The 24024-nt window shown below is 37.7% G+C and overlaps 1 protein-coding gene across 1 annotated transcript in view; it reads right to left on the bottom strand.

Annotated features, from left to right (window-relative positions):
* dlc1 (DLC1 Rho GTPase activating protein) overlaps positions 1-24024 on the bottom strand; it is a 112310-nt gene that overhangs the window by 81786 nt on the left and 6500 nt on the right. The window contains exons 4-5 of the mRNA XM_039674679.2: positions 6617-6766; positions 6296-6436 (exon numbers count right to left, since the gene is read on the bottom strand). Coding sequence (XP_039530613.2) covers positions 6296-6436; positions 6617-6766 — 291 coding nt within the window. The remainder of the gene's footprint in view (positions 1-6295; positions 6437-6616; positions 6767-24024) is intronic.

Raw genomic sequence — 24024 nt, 5'->3', positions numbered from 1 at the left:
ACAAAGAATAAACAATTTGTCCCAATTGTAATTACGAAGGACATAAAGCGGACAATGACTGATCCCAAGCTAATAGTGTTTTGGGTTTTGTCTTGCCACAGTTGCTTTTTGCTTGTTCACTGGGGGGGTTTCAAGGCACTATCATCCGTTGGCTTGGAACAGTCTGTACTGTTAAACACCACACATCAAAATTAGAATTGAATGGAACTAATCAAGCTTTCTCTATGTGCTTTAAAAGTTCATTCACATTCCCAATAGGCTAAGAGAGGTTGATGGTTCAATACAAAAGATTTAAAAAGGCAAGATCAGGAATTACGTCTCATTTCCGGAGAGAATCATACTCTTAGGGTGAAGAACATTCCCTCCAAATGTCACTAACCTCACAATAGCTGGTATTTCCCCCTTTTCTCTGGGCCTAATTGACTCCTTGGATTAGAGAAAGGAGTCAGGATGCTAATCCCTGAAATCCAGTATAATCCAGGCTCCAATAACAATGGAAGATGCTGAATTAAGCAGACGGCACTTTGGGAAAACAAGAAATGAGGCTAACCTATGGTGCAGGATTAGGGTGCCATGCAGAGGCACATGAGGAGCTGCTCATTACCCTGCTGGGCACAGTGGGAAAGAGAAAGTGACAAGAGCAAGACCAGTGCTGCCTGGATGCTAAAAATCAAATATGATGGAGAATTTATACTTAGCCTTGTACATCCAACCTAAAACCTCTGAAATATTCACTTTGGTTTGTCGGTTTTCAGATAGACGATTGCCGTGCCCCAATTCGTATACTATCTGCCCTAAATAGTATTCGAAAATAGAATTAGTACGTCCCAAATCGTAGTATGTTGAAATGAGTGTTCCAAAGAGACCCGGATGGTCTACTATACCCGGTCAGAATCCGAAATTCAGATCGATGCACACTCTAACTATTGTACGAGGATTCGGTTAGAACTACATACACAAGTAAAAAGTGTTAAAAAACTACAGACATGGAGGACGCGCGAGTCCAGCGGTTGTGTAGAGAGGTTTAGATCAGGGGCTTTAAAGGGGTGATGAACTGAAAAATCAAAATTTCCTTGAGCTTTTGACATCTAAGAGGTCATCATTTTATAAGAATATCCTGTAAGTTTTAGAACTGGAAACGTCCTTGTTAGTCCAATAAAAGCTTTTATTCACACCAGCCTCAGCAAACGACTCGTTTTTAAAAGTGGGGAACTATGACGTCAAAGAGGTTAAAACACCACCCCCGCAGAAGAAGATCCAACGCCAACTTCAACATGGCCGGTTTAGCCCCGCCCACCGATTCGCACATTATGCGCATGGCTAAGTAACATAAATGCGTACCTCGTGATGACAAAGCTACCAAGCAATGCAAAATATTGTGCAGTGCCTGGTTGTGGAAGAAGACAGTCGCTCCATAAGCTTCCTCTGGATTCCAATAGGACTGCATGGATAAACTTTATTTTTAATGACGTTCCAGCTGATGAGACAAAACATCGTCCGTCTGTTCGCTTCATTTCACTGAGGATTGTTTTGTAAACAAGACTGGATTTGCCAACCGATTAAGAGTAAAGAACGGTGCTGTGCCGTCTATGTTGGATCTGACAGGAATGGTGCAACACACGGACTCTGGGTCGAACATGTATGGGCGAATCATTCCGGTTGCCATTTTACAACATTGCTTTCAAAACAATTTCCCCCGAGTGGATCGACGGGTGAGTTGAAACTCATTATAATATGCAAAACTGCTCCACTCACAGCAGTGGGCGTTTACTTCCAAGTCTTCAGTGCGAGATGCCCACAAAACTGAGCATTTTTCAGATAGGCTCAAAACTAGGGTACAAACTAACCTATTACTTATTCATTTTGATGTGTTTGAATGCAAAAACCAAGCGAACGTCATAAGTTGACCTCAGACAACAATATAATAAAATTTAAAAAGCCAGTTCATGAACCCTTTAAGTGATTCATTATCAGTATCTAACCTGACGAGGGAATGTCTTTTTAAAAGTAAAAAAAAAAAAAAATGTGTTTATAAAGTTGTATATTTATACATTTTACTCTACCTGGAATCTGCTGGTACACTGAATGCAACACATAATCACATGACTAGACAGCAATGAAGTTAACATGAGATCAAATGGATACTTTGTGTAACATCTTGTGCTCCTCAGTAAAAGTCTCTCACGTGAGTTTCAGAAGAGATCTCAGTCTCACAAACTGCTCAGATTTGCCAAGATACTAAAGTCTACAATCAAAAGTCAGAGATTTTGATATGAACTGAAACATTTCTCATCAAATTCTTCCAAGATGACATCTGAGTTATCCTATGCCTTTACATTATACAACGTTTTCATAGTTTTATAGTTTATAAAAAGTTGATCTATTAGACATGTCAAATTATGAGATAAAAAGGCATCGTTTGAATAATAAAAACTTCATTCATTCATTCATTCATTCATTCATTCATTCACACTTTTATTTTTCTCTACTGATTATCTCACAATGCAAAGTTTAATCATTCACTTATCTATCTATCCAATCATTTTTTACTAAGAATATCACATAATGCAAAGTACATTTTAGTTTTAAAAAGTAAGTTTAGTTTAAATTACATTTATTATATTTAATATCCCTGTAAGCATGTTTGTGGGTGTGTACTGTACAGTACACAACACCTGTTTCCAGCTCCCCTCTGCCTGTGTGTGTTTGCATAATTACATCATGATTTATAGTTATCAATGCTTTCAAACACAAGGGATCTTGTCACGCACATCTCTCAATCTCCTGCCATTTCAAGCCTATAAATGTATAGTCAACAAAAGACTGTACTTCACTTTGGCTGCCATCCTCTGTTTGATATACAAATATGACGCCAGTTCCGACAGATGAAAACCCCTTAAGACAGATAGATTTCTTATGCTGAGACCTCAGGGGCCTCAGACAAATATATTGAGTTCTGCCCATGCCGGGCCAATGAGCTATCAACACTACGCTGCAAGCCAAATATACTAAACGTCTTGTGCTCTTGACAAGCTTGAGTTACGAGATCAAAGTGGGCAGAAACATTCAGGTTTCTGGCTCATGTGAGGAGAGAAACAAAGACTTACAGACAAACACAACCACACATGTAAGATGTACTGTACCAAATATTCAGACCACTGATAGAGAGCATGTTATTAGTCAAAGACCGCTGGAAATACTCATCCCAGATAGTAATCTAAAGGGGGAGAAAGCACATTCATAAAGCAGCTTAGATGTTTTCCATGACTGCTAGTGTCCCCTAAACAGAACTATCTCTTTCTTTTTCACCCTCTTACATAAAACAAAATCTCAAAGTGGGTCTTTGTGATGTGTAATGTCAATGATATCATTCCATGTGTCATGTCTGCTTTTCCCCTATTTTTTCTGACACACAGAGCAAGACAAAGCCCTTGTTTTGCACTCTAAGAATGCCTGATACAGCACGCATGACCTTGAACATTTCGGAAAACACAGATTTCCTGCTTAAGGTCAAAAATGAGGTTCAATTTTCCACATCCTTCTCTAAAAACATGATTTTTTTTTACCCAGTACTCTCTCATTCTCACGAATGCCAACTTTAACTTATTACAACTGATAGGGATTCGCCTTCTCCACAGCTTAGCTGTTTAGCAGTGTTTAACGGATAACCCATCATATAAGAGCAACGAGGTAAATTATTCATAAACACTTAAGGATGGTGGTAACATAACTTTGATTTGAGTTTTTAATTATTAAATATTCAACTTAGAGGTACAAATGAATGAAGTTTGCATTAAAAGGGGTTACAAAACGAGACAAAAAAAATGTGGAATATTCTAGGTTGGTGAAATGTGTAATATTGTTGAAGAGAACTACTTTCCAAGCTGGAATGGATTTAGACAAATAATGTTCACATTTTACATCTACTTATTTGAATAAAGAACTTGCTACTAAAACTACAATACATTACTTAGAAAATAAGTGTACTTTTCAGAATTGTTTTAAAGCTTTTAGTGTCTCCAAAGCTGCTCCAAAGATTTGATTAAAAAACAGTAAAAACATAATTTTAACAGTTCTTTAAAATAACTGTTTTATATTTTTGATAATTTTAAAATCGAATTACAAAAAATGTCCCCCAAACACATCTACCTAGTATGTGACGCCTCAATAAACTTAATTATAAAAATATACAAGGGTAGCCAAGGCCTTTTATCTTGAAGTGCTCCGTCAGTATTTAACATAACTTAGCAAGAGCAAAGATGTAAGCGCAAGAGAAAGAATGTTCACGTTAGCTTGTGTGTGTGTATCAAAAGGCCAAATCTTTAACGTGTTTACCAGGTACACTTACGTAATCCGTTTAGGAATGACAGGAACGAACAAACACAAAGTGGACACACACTTGCAAACAAACAAACACACTTGATGGTCAAAGACATTGAATAGTGTCAGTGTAAACAGTAGTTTCTCTTGTAAACAGGAGTGACTTCATCTATATTTCGCGACATGCGCTATGGTGCCTGCGTGTGTTTGTGGGTACTTGCTGAAACGTGTAAACTCGCATTCCTTGTGCCATGCATTATAGTGTTTCAATGATCTGCTCTCTGGCTCCATTTCTCAAGTCTCGTCTCCTTGACCTCTGTCTGAGCAGTCTGCTATGTTGACCAATTGATCAAGATTAAAATGGACACAGACATTCAATGAGAAACTTGCTTAGTTTTTTCTATTAACTCAAGAAGGGTAGCCAACTTTATAATTTGGAAATAAGGAACAGGGTTGGAAATAATGGTTTCATTTAACTACTAAATTAAAAAAAATAATTAATTTTTAATTTTTTAGTTTTTCTTATCATAGCCTACAAATGTCTTCGGAAACTCATTTTCCTCTATTTACTGAAGCCTATATGTAAAACGCATTCACTGCTGTGCTTATAACATGCAACCAATGAGACAACTCTACGTTATTACACATCAGAGCCCGCCAAGGGGGCGCCAAGTCCCTGAATTTTCCATTATAGCAGGTCTTTGTTTATTCATAGTCTGTCTGACATTGACATATATATTAGAAGTTATGAGTCTGTCATGGATTTGCACTGAATTGATTCTCAAAAATATGGAACAAAGTTCGGAACGGTTGGCAACCCTACAGTCAAGATAACTACAGACTGAAAGTTGAAACATAAAGGATCCCATTGAGATAAGGGAGAATTTTAAGTACAGATTGGATTCTGTACTTAAAATCATGGCAATTTAACACAATTTAAATTAATATCACCAATTTCAATTTTGTTCATAAATGGTGATATACCTGTAACTTAAAGGTTTTTTTGATGACTTGAATTATGACTTTTGACATTGGTAAATAACAGAGCCCGATCTCATAAAAGTTCGGTCAGGCTGAAATGAAGTTCGATCATAAAAATTGGTTTTGGCGTCTACATGATACGCAGTTTTCGCGTGATTATTATTTATGGCATTTAACTCCCCACCCAACCCAAGGGGTTTTCAGTGTATAGCATATGCACGCAAGAAACATTTTTGGCATGTAAATGCCACTAGAAATGACATTTGTGGTATAGATACGCGCTTTCATGAGACTGTGTTGAATAACACCAACATCTGATTTGTCCTTCCCCGCATTTACTTGTTTCTGCTCTCAAACAGACCTTTTTAAACTTAACATTCCAACCATCTTCGCCTGCCTCTTACTGACATTTTAAGTGTTCTTTGCCATGTGCTTCTGAACTGTGGAGTCAAGCATGCAATGGGTAATCAGATGGAAGACTCTTTTGCTCACCTCAGAACACAAACTCACACAAAAAACTCACTCGCTCACATCCGTAGACATCCAGACATGTGCATGCATAGGAGGGGACGATCATAAGAATGTTCTCAGTGTGTTTAGCTGGTGGAAGTTGGCAGGCGGTAAAGGCTGTTATTATCATGTTCCAGCAGCTTTAGCCACTCAGAAAGAAGAAAATAAGAGGGAGGATGAGAGACAGCGACAGAGAGAGTGTCTCTCCTCGGTAAACTTTAAAGTGGCTGCTGGTACCATCACACTCTAATTTGCTTTAAGTTGTCATTCAGCATACAGAAAAGCCAGTCTAAATGTTGGACACTTCACTTGCCTTTTTGAAAAAGAGCATGAGAGATGATTGACACCGGGTTTAACCAATTCCAGAGCCCAAAGAAAGTATAAATGGTGTGTAAAAGTTCTCTTCACACTAATAAAAACCTTGTATTTAGTTATTAGTATTTGACTTGGTCAGTTGTTCAATGACAGGTTTTAGTTAACTAACCTCATTTTTTGGTCTAGCCCCAGTAGTTCCAGAGGGTCCTGAAGAGGACAGTGATGATGAAGAGCGATAAAGTGGGGTGTTTAGAGACTGGGATGAGGCTGAAAGACTTCCTGGTGAATCCAGCGGTTCTAAATCAACTTCCTGTTTAAGAAAAGAGTAAAATCGTCATAAAAAAACAAACCTGTGTCAAGTACTTTACATAGATTTTACTGAAGACCTGATGCAGTTGCTGACCATTATTTCATACATCATCATCATAAGTCTTTAAGATGAAATTAGTGTATCATTTTGCATGAAAGCTTCTGATTGGTGGCCACTCACAGAGATGATCCGCCTCTTTAAAATGGGAGTGCCACTGAGGGAGGAACTTAGAGCATTTTCAATCTCTTTGTCCAACTGATCCAACTTCATTATTAACAGAACCATGGAGTCCAAACGTGACCTTTCCTTCTCCCTCTCCTCCCGTGAGCTCTGAAAGAGGAAAACAGTTTAGAAAAATCTGATTTAATTTGAGAAATGTAATCTTAAAACCAACACTGATGGCTTCCGATGACAATTTTTAAAACATATGTCACAGCAGACCAGCCGCCGACTCGGATGATGACGGGACTTTTCCATACAAGCTTGAGGCAACACATCATTATATTTAATCTAATCTTTTTTTATTTCTTTTCTTTACCCTTAAGAACGACCAGTGCTTAAAAGTTAACCCAAAAACAATTGTTATAAATTATTCCATCCATAGGCTATATCATTTCTAAACCTGTGAGACTTTCTTTTGTCAATAGAAAACAATCTAGACATAATTATTTTAATTATAATAAAAAAGAATATGCATAATCATTGTAATAACATATAATTGACTTTCATTGTGTTTCTTTGGATTTTCTTGACAAGATTATAAAGTCTGGCTTTAATGCCAATAGATTATTATTTAAAATATTTGAATTTATTATTTATATTATTACATTTGAAGAGTTCAGATGCAAAAGCCTCTAAATGCCATTTGAAATTTTCTTCTTTAATGACGATTTTTATCAAACTTGTATATTTAAGTTCAGTAATTTCACTTAAATGGCAATGATAATTACCTATTAATTGTTATTTAAGTGAAATTACTGAACTTAAATATACAAGTTTGATAAAAAATCATCATTAAAGAAGAAAATTTCAAATGGCATTTAGAGGCTTTTGCATCTGAACTCTTCATTTATTTATTTTTTAATCAAAATGGCTGAAAATGAGCTGAAGAAAATTAAAGTGCATAAAAATTCAGAAAGTGGGTGTATTTAATTAATAATAAATCCCATAAAAAAAAAAAAATTATTTAGTAGGCCTATAAAACATATAAAACATAATTTATATATATATATATATACATATATATATATATATATATATATATATATATATATATATATATATATATATATATATATATATATATTACTAGCTACTAATTACATCTTCACAAGTTATTAGATTGCTCTATAAAAAGTATTGCATTATTAATTCCCATACTGTAGCTGAAGACAATACAAATTGCAGAAAGATGGTATTTTGTTAACTGTTTTTGGTTAGCAAAATTCCCTTCTCTGCATACTTTACAGTCCACAATGGCAGAATGATGAAATCGCAGAGATCTGCACAGAGAGAGAAGAGAGAGAGAGATAGAGAGAGTGGAAAACAGAAGTTGTAATGCTACTCAAACAGAGAGGAATGATGCTGGCACTTGCCCCGTGTCTGAACCAGGCCTGTGCAAACAGCCCCACACAAAGCAGAGCAGTGTGTAAAGGGCTTGCGTAGCTTGTTCTGGTATTTACCCTTAATACTTGTCTATCACAGAGCACACAGTTAGAGAAAAAGAGACACTCTGCTAATAATGAGCTAACAAAAAAACAATTCATTGTCCAAAACACACATTTTATCTCCAGACACCTTGAAGGCTTTTAAAGTTTATTTTTGTTCTAGTGTTTCAATATAGAGCACAGGTCATGAGGATTAGCTGATTGACTTATTTGATGAGCACGTCAATGTGGAATATGTTTGCATATTCATTGTAGAAGTTTACTTGCAGGATTAAAAATCTGTTCACCAAAAAAATTCAATTTCTCAATTATCTTTCTCTTTCTCTATCTCTGTTCTATATAACGAAAGTGAAAGGGAAAACATACTGTCTAGCCCCATTAAATGAGTTCAGTAGTGCAAATTTTATTTTATGTTATTTAATATGCCGTAATGTACCGGTACATACACTTACAGAAGCTAAACAAAAGCAGGTCATTTGTGAAGGGAAGAACATAAGGGTGAATAAGTAAGTTTACGTTTTAAGGTGAAATACTTTAACTCTAACACTGTCATGCTGTAAAGAGATTTTGGCTGCAATTTACACAATCAGAGACATTCATTACAGTCACTGCACCAAAGGCCACTGGTGCAGGTGTTGACAAATTTAGCACATCATCACAACAGATGTGTATGAATGTGTGTTGTGTTCCACAAAAAATAATGATTTCATGTATGAAAAAGCTAAAAGACACTGTGCTTTAAGTGTTATTTTTCGCTAGGTTACTTAAATTCCACAAAATTAGGTCAAACTAACACACAATCATGCCACTCATGACACATCAGCTGACAACAGGGCCAGCGAACAGGAAAAGTTCCTCATTCAGTTTTGAATGAGTGTGTGTGCATGTGTGTGTGTGTGCTAATTTAGAGCACTTTGCCACAGAAAGTATATTGTTTGTTCAGGACATTGACTGCAGTTAAAGACACGCAATTTGTCATCTCATATCTATTCCTGGAAATATACAATGATAAAATGTAAATGATAAATTCTTGGAATACTTTGCAACGTTTAACGTACACTGTCAATTTTTGGGAATGACAGCCGCATTTACATACAGTCCTCTAAATGTCCCATTCACACAGCAAATTACAAAAAAAACTATACATACAGTTGGCAACTTAGTGGGGGTGTGGTGAGGGCGGAGTCGGCGTGGGAGGGAAATACAGAGAACATCGTGTGTATTTGAATGACAAAAAATGTCTTCTATCGCAAAGCATTGACGCCCGGCGACCGGCAACGTTACATTGCAAAATTAACTGCAATAAGTATGATTACCCTTATTTAAAACTGGGTCATTGACCCAACCAATGAACCAAATGGCCGGAGGTGTCATTTCCAGATATATTATGTTATCTGGTTGAATCTCCAGGTACTGTAAGACATTGCGGTACTTACTGTACCAGTAACATCAGCCTATAACTCAATCATATGTTGCATAAAATGGCTTCACATCTGTCCCCCCAACAACGAGCAACTCCGATAATCAGTTTATGTAGTTCTCTTTTGTTAATGTTTTTAAACGGTTTGTTCCTAATGTCATTTCTAATGTTCTGACCTGTTCCGGTTCCTACTACCTCTAGCTGCTACAAGCTAGTAGGCCTACAATTATTTATGTGAGTGACAACCGCGTTTTTTCACCGAACTCGCACTAGTAAACGCATTAAAACAGACAAGGTGTAAACCCAATGAGGAACTATATAACCGAATGAAAAAAAAGAAACTAACTGAAAACTATAGGGGCACAGACCTAAACCATGATATAAAACCCACTCAAACAGAACCCCCCCCCCCCCCCCCTCAGAATTCCATTACACCTAAAGTTTGAAATTTTGAAGATAAAATTTAAAGCAATTAAATTGTGCAGTGTGAATGAGCTTATCACAGTCGTAAATGAGATCTCTTTAAAATCCAAATGTTTATCTTTCACTCAACTGAGATTAAATGGAGAACAAATTGAGACTTTTGCTTAAATCTTCTGCTTCTCAGATTTTCTCATGAGGAAACCTCCCCAGCTGGTGAGTTTCCGAACAGACAATGTCACAAACTGTGCTCATGTTTACCAGGATACCAAAGTATGCAATCAAAAGTCAGAGATCTCAATCTAAACTCAAACATGCATCTAGTACTTCTTGATTTTTATTAGAAGCTATGCTACCCACAGCATATTCATAGCTCTACTTTGACTAATGACAATTTCTTACATTTTATTTGCTTGTATTTTTGTTATTTTTCCTAAGCAAGTTAAATAGAAAAGGACGGATTTGATAATTAAAAGTAACTTCATTATCAGTAAAAAACAAACAAACAAAAAAAAAAAACAAGTAAAATGGCACAGTAATTTTTAAAAGGTTACTGTAAACACACAGGTCAGCTCACATGCCTGCAAGTTTTTAATTATTGAACTGCAGAAAGATTCCTCTCATCTGTTTTGCTGTCTTCATGTCTTATGTGATATCAGGTGTTACACTGACCTCAGGTGGTGTGTTTTTAGTAAGACACTACAGCTGTGGACATCCTTAAAGGGTTAGTTCACCCAACAATGAAAAATCTGTCAGTAATTACTCACGTTGTTCTAAGATATTTTTGATTAAATCTGAGAACTGTCTCACCCCTCCATAGGCTTAGCCTGGATGCCAGCCCGGACCCCGCCAACAACTTTTTTTTGGATGGGAAGTTCGGTCTGGACTTGATCCATTGAGGAATAATTATGTTCAGAAATCATCGGGACAATTATAGAATTGCCAGCACAGGCTTTAAACAATGATGGACAGATGATCTGCAGTTACGTAATCATCACGTCATCAAAGAGCGCTTGGGTTGAATTGGTTTCCCTCAAAGTTGACTGCAGCTGGAGAATTGAGATAGATTCCGCTATCGCGTCTGTTGTAAAAGAAATCGACAGCGCATTCATTTTAAAAGACGAACAAGCAACTGCAATCAAGGCATTTGTTGATCGGAAAGATTGTGTTTGCTGACCTTCTGGATTTGGCAGTATGACCAGCAGACACTTCGGGATATTAGGTCATCACTTAGCGAGGATTATTTTACAAACTTTAATTCAACTTTTCGGTATATGTGCTGGGACTGCAGCGAGCTCTTTGTTGTCCCTTCGTCGCATCTATCAAGAAACAAGGCCGCTGTGCTGGAGTTCTTGTCCGAACTCGTGAATGGTACTTTTAACCTGCTTTTCCAATGATCCTGCTTGCTACCGTTTAGTCCATCACCAACAAAAGGGATGAACTTAATGAACGTATCAAATTCCAACAGAACATCAGAAACTGCTGTGTGTTGGCATTCCAACGCATTCTCATCCTTTAACGTCATATAGAACAACCCGGTCTCATCCCAAGACGTCATATAACTGACGTTTTGGGACGTCTTTTGACCATACGTCAATATTCGCCTTTTTAGGGCCCCCTTAAACGTCGGTAGATGAGGTTATGGGATCCTAACTCTACCCCATACCTAAACCTAACCCTAAACCTAACCCGTCACCTAACTGACGTTAAAGGTAAAGCGTCAGTTGTATGACGGCCCGGGATCGCCATCGACCAACGTTTAAGGGGGCCCTAAAAAGGCGGATATTGACGTATGGTCAAAATACGTCCCAAAACGTCAGTTATATGACTTTTTGGGATGAGACTGTGTTATATAGAACGCTATATGACAAAACGGCGCTATACTACGCACATGGCACCCGTTATCGTTAATATAACACGCGCTGTGAGGGCTAAGTTTAGGTGTGGGGTAGGGTGTGCGTGTCATATTCACGCTAAAGGATTTATGACATCTTGGGTTCACATGTTATATTAACGATAAAGGGTGCCATGTGCGTAGTATAGCGCCGTTTTTGCATATAGCGTTCTATATGACGTTAAAGGATGAGAACGGGCAGGGCATTCGTCGAGACGTGGCTCGTCCCGGAGATCTACCCCCTAAGGGTTCAACATATTTCATCAGGACAGAACAGCTGATTCAGGCAAGCCCAGGGGCGGAGGGGTCTATGTCATGGTTAACTTTTTATGGGCAACGGACATAGTGGTATTAGCATCTCACTGCTCTTCGTTTCTTGAGCTGTGAAAATCAGACTCTTCTTAACACGGGTGACCCTGATCTGTACAGGAAGGCCAGATAGAACCTTCTGAAGGCCAACAAAGCAGCAAAAAGGGCTTACAGGACCAAGGTGGACTCCAGCCACCTGGCTCTGACTCTAATCACAGGTGAGTGAGAATGTACAGGCACAGGTGGTGAGAATCGGTGACCGCACTTCATTCACATTGATTACCAACACAGGCACCAGCACCCCCCCCCCCCCCCCCCAAAAAAAAAAAAGGCTGCCCGGAAAGCCTCGTCATCCTGAGGAGACTGAAGAAGTTTGGAATGGACTCAGTCTTCCTCACTAACTTGCACAATAGAGAGGATATTGACTGGTGGTATCATGGGAGCTGCACTGACAGGGACAGCAAGATACGCAGTGTGGTCAGGTCTGTTGAGTTCATCATGGGCAGGGAGCTCTCAGCCCTACAGGACATCTACCTCACATGATCCCTTAGGAAAGCTAGTAGGTTTTTAAGAGACTGATACCACCCATCATTCAGTCTTTTTACCCCGCTACCTTCCGGTAGGCGATACCGAAGCATCCGGTCCCGCACGTGAAGACTGGATAACGGCTTCCCAAGGGCCATCAGGCTTCAAAATGGACAATGACAATCTCACTTCACCTTCTCTCTAGTCACTTACACACTGTCACTTTTAGCTACTGTTTGCACTAAATGAACAATATTGCACTACTGTTACCACTTTTTTTCGTGTACTTATATGTTATGTTACGTCGGGTTGCTATGCAGTGTCTTGTCATAAGAATTTCAGTGGCCAGTTTAACCTTGTGTTGTTCTGTGCATCTGACAATTAAAATACTTTCAACTTGAAACGTGTCACTGAACTTTTACTGTTTAATTGTAATGAGCAACCAACTGATTTTGCACGGGCACTTTGCACTAGTAGCTCTTAACATGAAATTCTAAGCCTAGCTAGTAGCAATACATTAACATTATAAATAACATTCGAAAAAATATAAAATATTAAAATATAAAAAAATATAATATATATATATATTCCAGGTGGGAAAAAGTATCCCTTAATGGAGAAAGCAGACATCAAGGTCTCAAGGTCCTCGAGGTCTTTTTTATTTTTTTGTCAGGCTTTTAAAATGTTCTAGGACATTCTGAGACATTTCATAGCTACAAGGACAGCAAAGCATGTACACACACATGCTCTCACATATACACACACACACACACACACACACACAAAACATTCTACATTCATACAGCACAACTCTCACTACAGTGACCTTTCCTTGACATTTTGACTGTGCATCTGTTTGTGCCATAATAAGCTTCACTATAAAGTGTGAAACTGAAAAAAGCATTTTTATTTGAATGTTATGCTGAAATGCTCAAATAATCAAAGTCACTTATTATTTCACTAAGTAAAAAAAAAAAAATACAAATATTTAGTAAAAAATGTTTTGTTCTCAGGTCCTAGAGAAAGTGCAGAAATGTGCCATTTACTTCATCCATTATTGATTTATTAATACACATTTGATAACAGAGAGTATTATTGAAGTTGGTGAATGGTACAGGTCATTGAGTTTATTTGGACTTCAGCCAGTTCAGTCCTTGGACAGCTGTTGTCTGTTATATGTATCTGATTCTCTCTCTCTCTCTCTGTCTCTGTCTCTACATACTGTAGCATTCTGCCGATAAAGATGCTTTGCATGGTAAGCTAAAGATTCAAATGGTTGGCTCAATTTGTTCGTATAGTCATAGAGTCTCTTTATGAGACTGCGATAGAATGCAAATGTTCCCCTCATTTGTAAGTCGCTTTGAATAAAAGTGTCTGCTAAATGATTAAATCATTGAGCTGAGTATTTGTCATTGAACACTTGAGTCTGTGGACAGTACATTGAAAGTAATTGTTGAATTGGTGCTCAAGAAACATTTCTTATTATCAATGTTAACAGACAAGTTGATAACGGACAACGGAAACGTTGACTTAGCCTAAAAATTTGACCAAGCACATCTTACAGGTCCCACCCCCTTGCACTCTGTTGCGTTACAGCCCTCCCTCCACAGGTCCTCCCCCACAACGGAGCCTGCCGTGAATGCGCAGGCTAGTAAACATGGCCACCGATGACGGTGAATAAACCAAAGATATCTATATAAAGGCTAGATGTCTCACGGCGGAGTATTTATCGTCATCACCAGCGGCCATCTTGTCACAGACAGGCTTTCTGGTGGGCCCTGTGGTATCTGATATAAGAAATACTTTTATCTCGTTGAAATCTTGACGGCTTTACAAACGGTTTGGTTTCTTACAAACGTTATTAACGTGGCTATAATTCTGGATGATTATTTATTTATACACGTATTATTCATAAGTATGCAGTATCATCTCTGCCGTTTATAACAAACCAGACCATTTGAAAATCGGTAGAAAATTTAGTAAGTTACGTTGATTTAAATAGTACATGTACCATTAAAATAATGTTACCAGTGAGCGAGCTGCCTGTGACAAGAAGGCCACCAGGTGCTGACGTCGACCTCCATTGGCCAGCAGCGTGGACGAGATATCTAGCCTTAACATAGATATCTATGGAATAAACAGGTATGGCACATTCACTTGTAGGGACAAAACGTCAATAATATGCTTTACATTGACTAAGGCCTGCCCATACTTTGACAACAAACTTGGTCCTCAAATCATCACGTATTTTGCAACACATGTAATGTAACTTTATAATGTCGCACTCTTTCTATAAGAAATAGCAAGTAAGATAATATAACGGTAACTAACATAACAGTATATAAGTATTAATTCTAGCGATATGCTAGAGGCCTAATGCTAGATAAGCTTTGTGCTAGTACATTTGTAATGGGGTTCAGATGTTATGGGAAATAGGAGGCGGGAACTGGCAAACTTCAACAAGTTTAATATTAAATGAACAAATACAAAACGAAAGTGAACTAATAGCCCCCGACTGAGCCTGGTTTCTCCAAAGGTTATTTTCTTCCTTGGTTCCTTGAGTTCCTTGGAGTTTTGGTTCCCTGCCACTGTTGCTTTGGCTTTTGGCTTGCTTAGTTGGGGACATTTAATATTCGACAATATGATTCATTTGCCTTATACTTCAGGTGTAAAATGACACAATTTTCTTCTAGAAACAAACTTTGGTGTATTATTTTCATGTGATCAATGTGAAGCTGCTTTGATACAATCTGTATTGTGAAAAGCTCTATGGTGACTTGACTTGTGTGTGTGTGTTCATGTTTATATGTTCATGTTTATATGTGTGTGTGAATTGCCCGAACCTGTGCAACGTCTATACTAGAAATGAAGCTGTGAGTTAAATTACTGAAAAACAGTTGCAGTTTTTAAGTAGTTAGAGCCTCTTTGCCGAGTAATATAATGTAGTGATTCAGTACCGAAGCTAACTTATTAATAAAAGCAAAGGGCAGTGATGACAACAAGTCTCTTTGCTCCTGAATGTGTGCGGCGTGCAGTGCGATATCCATGTACGTGTGACATATGTGTCTGTGCTTCATTAATATATAACTGTGATTAATCTGGCATGGACGTTTTATTGGATCTTCCAGCCAATCAGAATCAAGTATTCAGGCATCGTCTATAATTTATACAGGCAGTGTGACAACTGTAAATATGTGCTTCTTTCTACATAAGCTGTGAAACAGAGCAAAGACGGCCTTAGAGGGCTAGAAAGAAATCAAATGATTTATGCGTGAGTTTGCGTGCTCTCTCTCTCGCTCTCTATTATTATAATGTCTTGTGACTGCCTCCCCATTTATTTTCCATTTAGCACAGAATTATCCTGTCAGAGTCAGTGTTTTGCTGTTGGATTTGCAGAGGTGAACTAGAATTATGTGAGTGTGTGTGTGGTGAAAGGCTAGTTGCGTATGCCTAAGCTTTTCCATGACACACACTTGTTCTGAACACACAGCCCTCTGTTCTCACTCTCATGTGATGTATTGTTCTATCTCTGATATAAGTGGCATCTGTCTTGCAGAGCCTTAAATGGAGCAATATACCAGAATAACACAGTGTCATCCCAAGACGTCATATAACTGACGTCTTGGGACGTCTTTTATCCGCCGTTAACATCCGCCGTTTTAGGGTACCCTTTAATGCCAGTTACATGACGATCCTGGGACGTCATACAACTGATGCTTTACCTTTAACATCAGTTAGGTGACAGGGTAAGTTTATCCGATAACATCATCTAACCGACATTAAAGGGTACCCTAAAACGGCAAGATCTGCATCTTTAAAGAATATGACAACATTTACAGTTTCACTCCCTTTTAGTGTCTTCTACGGGTCACATTCCTATGGGCTCTTCCTCTTTTGATTTGACAGAATCCCCACACTGTGAGATCTCCCAGAATCATCCTGCTCTTTTCTTCTTTTCCTGAGATCTCTGGGGAATGTGCTTATGACCAACTGAAGTCTGTCCTTAGTGGACCCCACAGATCTTTCCTTAAGACCTCAGCGTCTGCAATGAGTGTGTCCAGCAGAGTGACACATCGCTGGTTAGCCACTAATATAAAATGGAAGCTGTCAGCGGCCAACTCTCCAGCACAATCCCTCACTCGGAAGACAGGCTTAGAGAAGAGAGAAAAGGAAAACTGAACACATGATAAAATTCCTGAAATATACTATGGTACAATTTCAGGCCTCAACTCTTATTGTAATGAAATTAGGGCTGTCAGTTAAACGTGTTATTAACGGCGTTAATGCAAACCCATTTTAACGTCGTCAATTTTTTTAATCGCTTGTTTAACGGTCTTTTTGGCCAAGCAAACTTTGTAGTTTTCTTGCAACAGGACGCGGCATACGCGCTACGCTACGAAACCCATTCATTTCAATGGATTGTGCTGCGCGAGGACGTTTTGTTGCTTCACCGAACAAAGCGCAAGCGGATCTAGCTAGACCGTAAACAAAACAATAGGCATACCGCACACACTCGTTTCGGCTTGCGAGCCGGCCAAGTAGTTGGTTAACGTTACGTTTTGAGTGGATGACGAGCGCGAGATGCCGAAATGGATGCCAATAAGATTCTGAATGGAAAGTTTACTTTAAAAAAATTGCCAAATGGTTCCATTGAGAAGACCAAAGTGATCTGTGTGTTTTGTCATTGAGCTATCATCATCACAGCATGTCCAGTCTGAAATACTGCTTGCATGGCCAAGCACACACACACACACGTCAGTATTTCTTTCACCCTTTTATTGATGGACACTGTTACATTGTAGAGATTATTTGCTCCAAGTGAGAATTTTAGTGTGAATTTAGTGTGAATTTGAAGTATATGCCAATGTTGCTTTCAATAAAAAATAAAATAAAAAATTGCACAAAGCAAGCCGATCCACTTTTCCATGTTGATAAGAGCATTAAAATGAGAGAAAAAAAATAGTGGGACAAAATGAAATCAACAGACATTTAAAATAGATAAAAAAATGTGCGATTAATTGTGATTAATCGCGAGTTAACTATGACATTACTGCGATTAATCGCGATTAAATATTTTGATCGTTTGACAGCACTAAATGAAATTAAATAGCACTATTCATCAGGGGAACTGCATTTTTGCTGGTTTCTTTAATCCTAGAATTAAATCCTTCAGTCAAGATATGACAAGTTAGTAAGACTTTTCTTGAAGGGGTGTGCATTAGACTGACATTACAATTTCATAATCATCACAGGACACAATGTCATGAATATTAAGGAGGTTTTATGCATGTTTATGACAACTGTCATTAAGTGTCATTCTTTCAATTATAACATTTTTAATGCAAACATGACATTGTTTGAAATGTCTTTGTTATGAAACCTTGACAAAAAAACAATAGATCATAACCTGTCAGGTGCTGGAGAGCACAATTTGTTTGAATGCAAAATACATTTTCACCACTAGATGGGAGAAATTCCTACACATTGTCCCTTTAATGACAGTTGTCATAAACATGCATACAACCTCCTTCATGTGTCATGTCATTATTATGAAGGTGTCATATCAGTCTACAGTGTCACATGACCCTTTATAATGCTGATTTGGTGCTCAATAAATATGTGTTATCATAATAAATACTGAAAAAGGATGTGCTGATGCGTAATATTCAAGTAGGAACAGTCAGAGGTTTTTTTTAGAGTTAAATAACAACCTTTTAAATGGTTCTTTAGGTCACTACAGTGATTCAGTGGCAGTGGGTGTCTAGAAGCGGAGCTGAAGAACTAAATTAATTGAATTATCGTAATGTAAATATACAGAACATCTGTCGCGAGAATACTTGGCAAGAACCTTGTTTTAGTAAGACAAATTATAGAAAACGTCAGCATACAATATTTACTTTCACATGTTGCCTCATATAGCAGTACATGATGGCTCATTGGGTATGACTCATGTACTTTCAAAAATACATGAATACTTGCCTAAAGTTAGCTCACAGAATTATAAATTCACCTAAGATCAACCACCACAAACATGTCACACACAGATACACAGACATATATTTGAAAACATTAAAAAAAAAAATGTTTGTTAAAAAAACCTGCTCATAATAATACTGAAACAGGCCTAACATATTGAAGAAAACCCAGATGTATATTGTGTTTGCAATAACCTCATCACAGATTTTCAGGAAATGGCATAAGCTGCAACATTCCTTTGGTTAACTCATTTACTTCAGTATCTGAAGTATTTTGCTAGATATTTGGCTGAGTCTTGAACATGACATTACTGCATCATGTGACTGGAGCAGATGTCCATGTTTAAGTGGGACAGAGACTGGGTGTATTATGGAAAGGCACAGAGCGACAGCTTCAGAATTTCCTTCCCAATTATTGTGCTGCATATTATTGATTAAGGTCAATCAAGCACACGCAGTTGAATCATTTACCTTACTTCAGCGCTCCAGACACAGTAGCTACCAAAGAAAAATAAAGTTGCGTTTTGTGGTTGGAACGATAGCTCTTCTTTAGCATGTTGTCATGTGAGGTTATCCATTCTTAGTTTTAATATTTTGCTAAATCAGAATTACTTAATTATCTAAACTGATGTGTATAATTTCAACCAGCATTGTTTGGACATTTTCCATGGTAATACTATGATATACTGGACAATTTTACCATTAAAAAACATCCATCATACTGAATGATTACCATTCATATCATATATATATATATATATATATATATATATATATATTCCTGAGATGGTATTTTTACTTTCAGTCTTTAGTGTCACATGATCCCTCAGAAATCATTCTAATGTGCTGATTTGCTGCTCAAGAAACATTTTTATTTTTTATTATGATTATGAACGTTGAAAACTGTCACTTCTGATCAAAATACAGAATCATCGCTAAATAAAAGTATGAAGTACTTTAAAAAAAATCTTACTGAATCCAAATGTTTGAACAGTACGGTAGCATAAATATGGCATTCGTCTTTACGTTTTAAGATGATACCAAGTCCAAAACCTTGGTAACCATGGTGCTTTTTTGTTAGCTTCTTAGTGACAATTATATTCAACTCATTCTCTCCCCAACACACACAGTCACCCACACACGCTCTCAATTCACTACTAAAGACTAAACAAAAAAACGCGGTGAGATGAGTCCATACATCAACACACTTAAAGCAGCAGGTGAAGAGCATCACAAGGAACAATAGGGAACACTACATTTTGCACTTTACAGTAACTTAGGAGCCACATGTCCTCTTTTTAAACTTGCTGGCACACAATTCTAATCTTGTTTTGGTGTTTGGCCCTGACGTAAAGCTGTTCTTAACAGAGAAGTACTCTGAACCCCCGGCCTGGATTAGAGTTCCCACTTGAATCATTTATTGGAAGTTGCAGCAATTGAAAATAAAAGACACATGACCATAGAGTGGGGGCCAAGGGGCATCAGATGCTCTATGTACAGAGGCCTTAAAGGTTGTGTCGCAGGGTTCATTTTTTCAACGAATTTGTGCAATTTGCTTGCTGGTAATAAATATTTAAACTGTTATTCATTGTATTTTATGTTGTTGGGCATCACAAAACATAATATAATACGAAAAAGTAGGCACTATCTTACAGTGGTTTGCAAATATTCTCCTTTCCCCCACAATCCACTGCACTATACGTCACCTTGGGGAAAGATTTACCAAAGCCCACCTTGAGAGCATTGAGAGTGATAGAGAGACGAGTAGTAGACGAGAGTAATTCAGATAGCATAAATTATAAAATAAATAGATAAATACCTAGATATAGATAGACAGACAGATAGATATAGATAGATAGGCTAGTATAGAGAGAGATAGGCAGACAGCCAGATAGCATAATGTTAGCATAGATAGAGAGCATCCAGATAGATAAATAGATAGCCTAAAATCCTGGATGCTTAGTGAGGCACGTCTCATCTGTGCCTCACTAAGCACCTCATCACGTCTCATCCCACATGTAATATGTAGCAATTTCATATGCAAGCATGTCAGCCAATCACAGCAGAGGCCGGTTACACACAGCAGACATGCCCTTTCAAACAAAGCGTTCAAATCAGAAAATCAGTCTAGAAAAAAAAAAAAAAAATGACTTGACTTTTTATCTAAAAAAACATACTAAAAAGGGCAACCCAGAAAACATTATGAAACAGTAAAATAACCCCATGTCAGGAGACCTAAGTGCTAATCGGGTCCCCAGTGATTCTACCAACCCAGCAAACGTGAAAAGTGAAAACCCAGTAACTTTGTTTTGCTAAACCTTTCTCTGCAAGCATGTCCAAAAATAAACTGATCAGATTTCGCCCCCCTTCTGGTGTAGGGAGGGGATCTTATTATAATATTACCGCCCCTTAATCTGCAGAGTTTCCACCAATGGCAGTCATTTGGTTTGCGCCAGTTCGGAACAAACACAATGACAAAAGTTCGAGCAAAGCATGCTAGCAGACTGTTCTGTCTTGGGTGCACAGAACACTATTTTACCAAAAAATGTCACCTCTGTCTTATAAAGACCTCAGGTAACTGTCTGTGTACACTTTTGTAAAAGTTACACATGATGGCACATGCTAGTCGAATCAATGTAACTCCACAACAACTACATAAATGTATCCACTAACCATAAACGTCCAGGTGCGTCTTAAAGCTTTAACCTCTTCCAGAGTCTCTCCATAAGGCTGCACTCCGTGGTTATTTCTGAGATTTTTGATGATTGAAATCCATGTGTTTTGTTATTGCTGGAGTATCCAAAGCTAGCTATTGTAAAGGATTATGGGAAGCAGGAAGCAGCAGCTCATTTGCATTTAAAGGGACACGCACACACAAAATGGTACATTTTGCTCACACCCAAAAAGGGGAAAATTTGACAATAATAAATTACCTGAGGGGTATTTTGAGCTGTAATTTCACAGAAACGTTCTGGGGACCCTATAGATTTATATTACATCTTGTGAAAAGGGGAATATGTCACCTTAACCTAACTGACCACCACCAGTACTTTTCAAAAAGTTTAGTTTTTTTTAAAGAAATTAATACTTAATACTATTCAGCAAAGATTCATTCAATTGATCCAATGTGACAAAGGCTTTTACATTGTTACAAAAAAAAAATAAATAAAATAAACAAAAATTAAAAAAAAAAAACATTAAGCAGCACAACTTTAACATGTATATGTAATAATAAATAATGTAGGCCTAACTTGAGCACCAATCTGCATATTCGATTGATTTCAGATAGATCTGTTACATTGAAGACTTGAAGACCACCGGAATAAATTGCAATTTGAAATATATTTATTTCTACTATTAATAATATATTTTACATTATTACTGTTTTTATTGTGTTTTTAATCAAATAAATGCATAATTTGCATCAAAGTAAGAGACTTATTTCAAAAACATTTAAAAATAAAAAAATTAAAAAAATGTTGGGATGCTGGTGCATTGGTTTCTTCCCTTTCTTAAGAGGATATTTTCTCTGAAAATGTATTTTTCCCACATATGTTTTCAAACCTGTATCAACTGTGTTAGTGGTTTTTGGTGGTCCCAAACAATTAACATTGGAACCCACTGATGGTCCCAAATAGAGTCGCTTGTATACCTTCTTGCAACCCGAGAAGAAATGCATACATAAGTGTGAGTAAATGATGAAATTGTGAACTCTCCTTCCAGCTAAACTAGCACTTTCTCAATAAACATCTCATGATGACCATGCTGATCAACTGCTTCATCAGTTTGGCTGGTTTAAAGCTTGACTGCTCATTAAATAGTGAGACCAAAGTGAAATACTGTACGATCAACACGGCTGCTCTAGAGACTTTGTGCATCTCAAGGCCAAATCAGCAGTATTCAATAGGGAGCTAATTACGAGATTGATCTTCATCATTAATATTTGTATCAGCATAATTACTGTACCTTTGCACAATTTAATTATCTCTTTTTCTCTAAGGTTGAGTGAAAAGTGATTTATAAACACAGTATGATGGGGCGAGGTACTTCCTTTTTATTAGAAACTTTATTAGAAATGTTCACATACAGTACACGCACATATCCATATCTGCTAAGAACATGCAAAAGTAATATTTTACGTGCATATACGTGCATAGGAGGTGATGGGACTAATCTAACTCTGGGGGATACGGCGAATAAGTCACAAAAAAGTCGGCGTGTTCCTTTAAACATACATTTTAAAACAGAATTGAACCATTAATTAAAATCGAATCGAATCTCATTGTGAATCAGATCAAATCGTTATTTGCAAAAATAGTTCCTGAATCGAAATTAAAACTATGACTAAAATCCATTATCTGTCTACCCAAAGATTCACACCCCATATCTTATGCACAAATTCATGCACACAGTCACAAGCGTACAAACACAAAGGAAGAGAGAATGTGATGTCAGACAGTTGCTCAATACGGGGAGTGATTTTTGCAACAGTCACTGTGTTAGTGTCACTTAAACTGTTCCAAGAATCTCAAATCCACCATGAAGCCCATATTCATAATTCAACTCCCTGATAAATCCGCTGAATGACACAATCCAGCACATTCAGAGTGTCTGTGTTTGAGGAGCATCATGCGTAATAGGGAAATACTTCAGTTATCATTGGTCTCATCTCCAAAATCAACATTGCTGTGTTGTTGATAGAATAACCAAATGAGTATCTTACTCTCCGTCTACATGACCAATAAAATCCTTTGCTAATTGTATTTCTCATTCATTGAACGAGATAATTGGAATAAGCAGGATTCCTTCAGTACTCATATGCCAAACACAAACCCCCACTCTCAAGACTCCCGTTGCTCACTCTGTCCTTCAACTTATAATAGTTTGTGTCTCCATTAGCGGTAGAAAAGAATCGTTCAAGCCCTTAAATGGCTCGCATTCATTCCAGCGTTCCGTAACAAACACAAATCCCCACAAGAACTCCAGCCACCAGCCCTGGATTTCAACCTCACAAATAAATGACAATTACACAGCGTGGCGTGTTTTGCTTGGGCTGGTTCCTTTCTAATGGATCCTGCTGTATAAATAATGACTGTGTTTTGGACGACGCCTCCAGGGTCTTGTGGAATAGGGCAAGGATGAATAAACACAGAAAGCTATGAGAGACTTTACCTAAGGGACCGAGGTTGGCAAGGCGGGCTGCTGTCAATCACCTTAAACACATAAAGGTAAAAATATATACAAGCACACACAAAACAGATTACACAAACTACCTGTCACACATCACTAGACACACAAAGCCTTCTCACACTTACTCTATTCGTGCCATTTTAGGTCGTGTGTGACGCCAGTTTCTTGGACCGTGGAACATTCCACAG

This window comes from Pimephales promelas, chromosome 6 (genome assembly GCF_988280905.1).
Source record: "Pimephales promelas chromosome 6, fPimPro1.hap1.1, whole genome shotgun sequence".
Classification (NCBI taxonomy): domain Eukaryota; kingdom Metazoa; phylum Chordata; class Actinopteri; order Cypriniformes; family Leuciscidae; genus Pimephales; species Pimephales promelas.
Note: the sequence above shows the minus strand (reverse complement) of the source record. Positions and strands in the feature narration are given on the sequence as shown.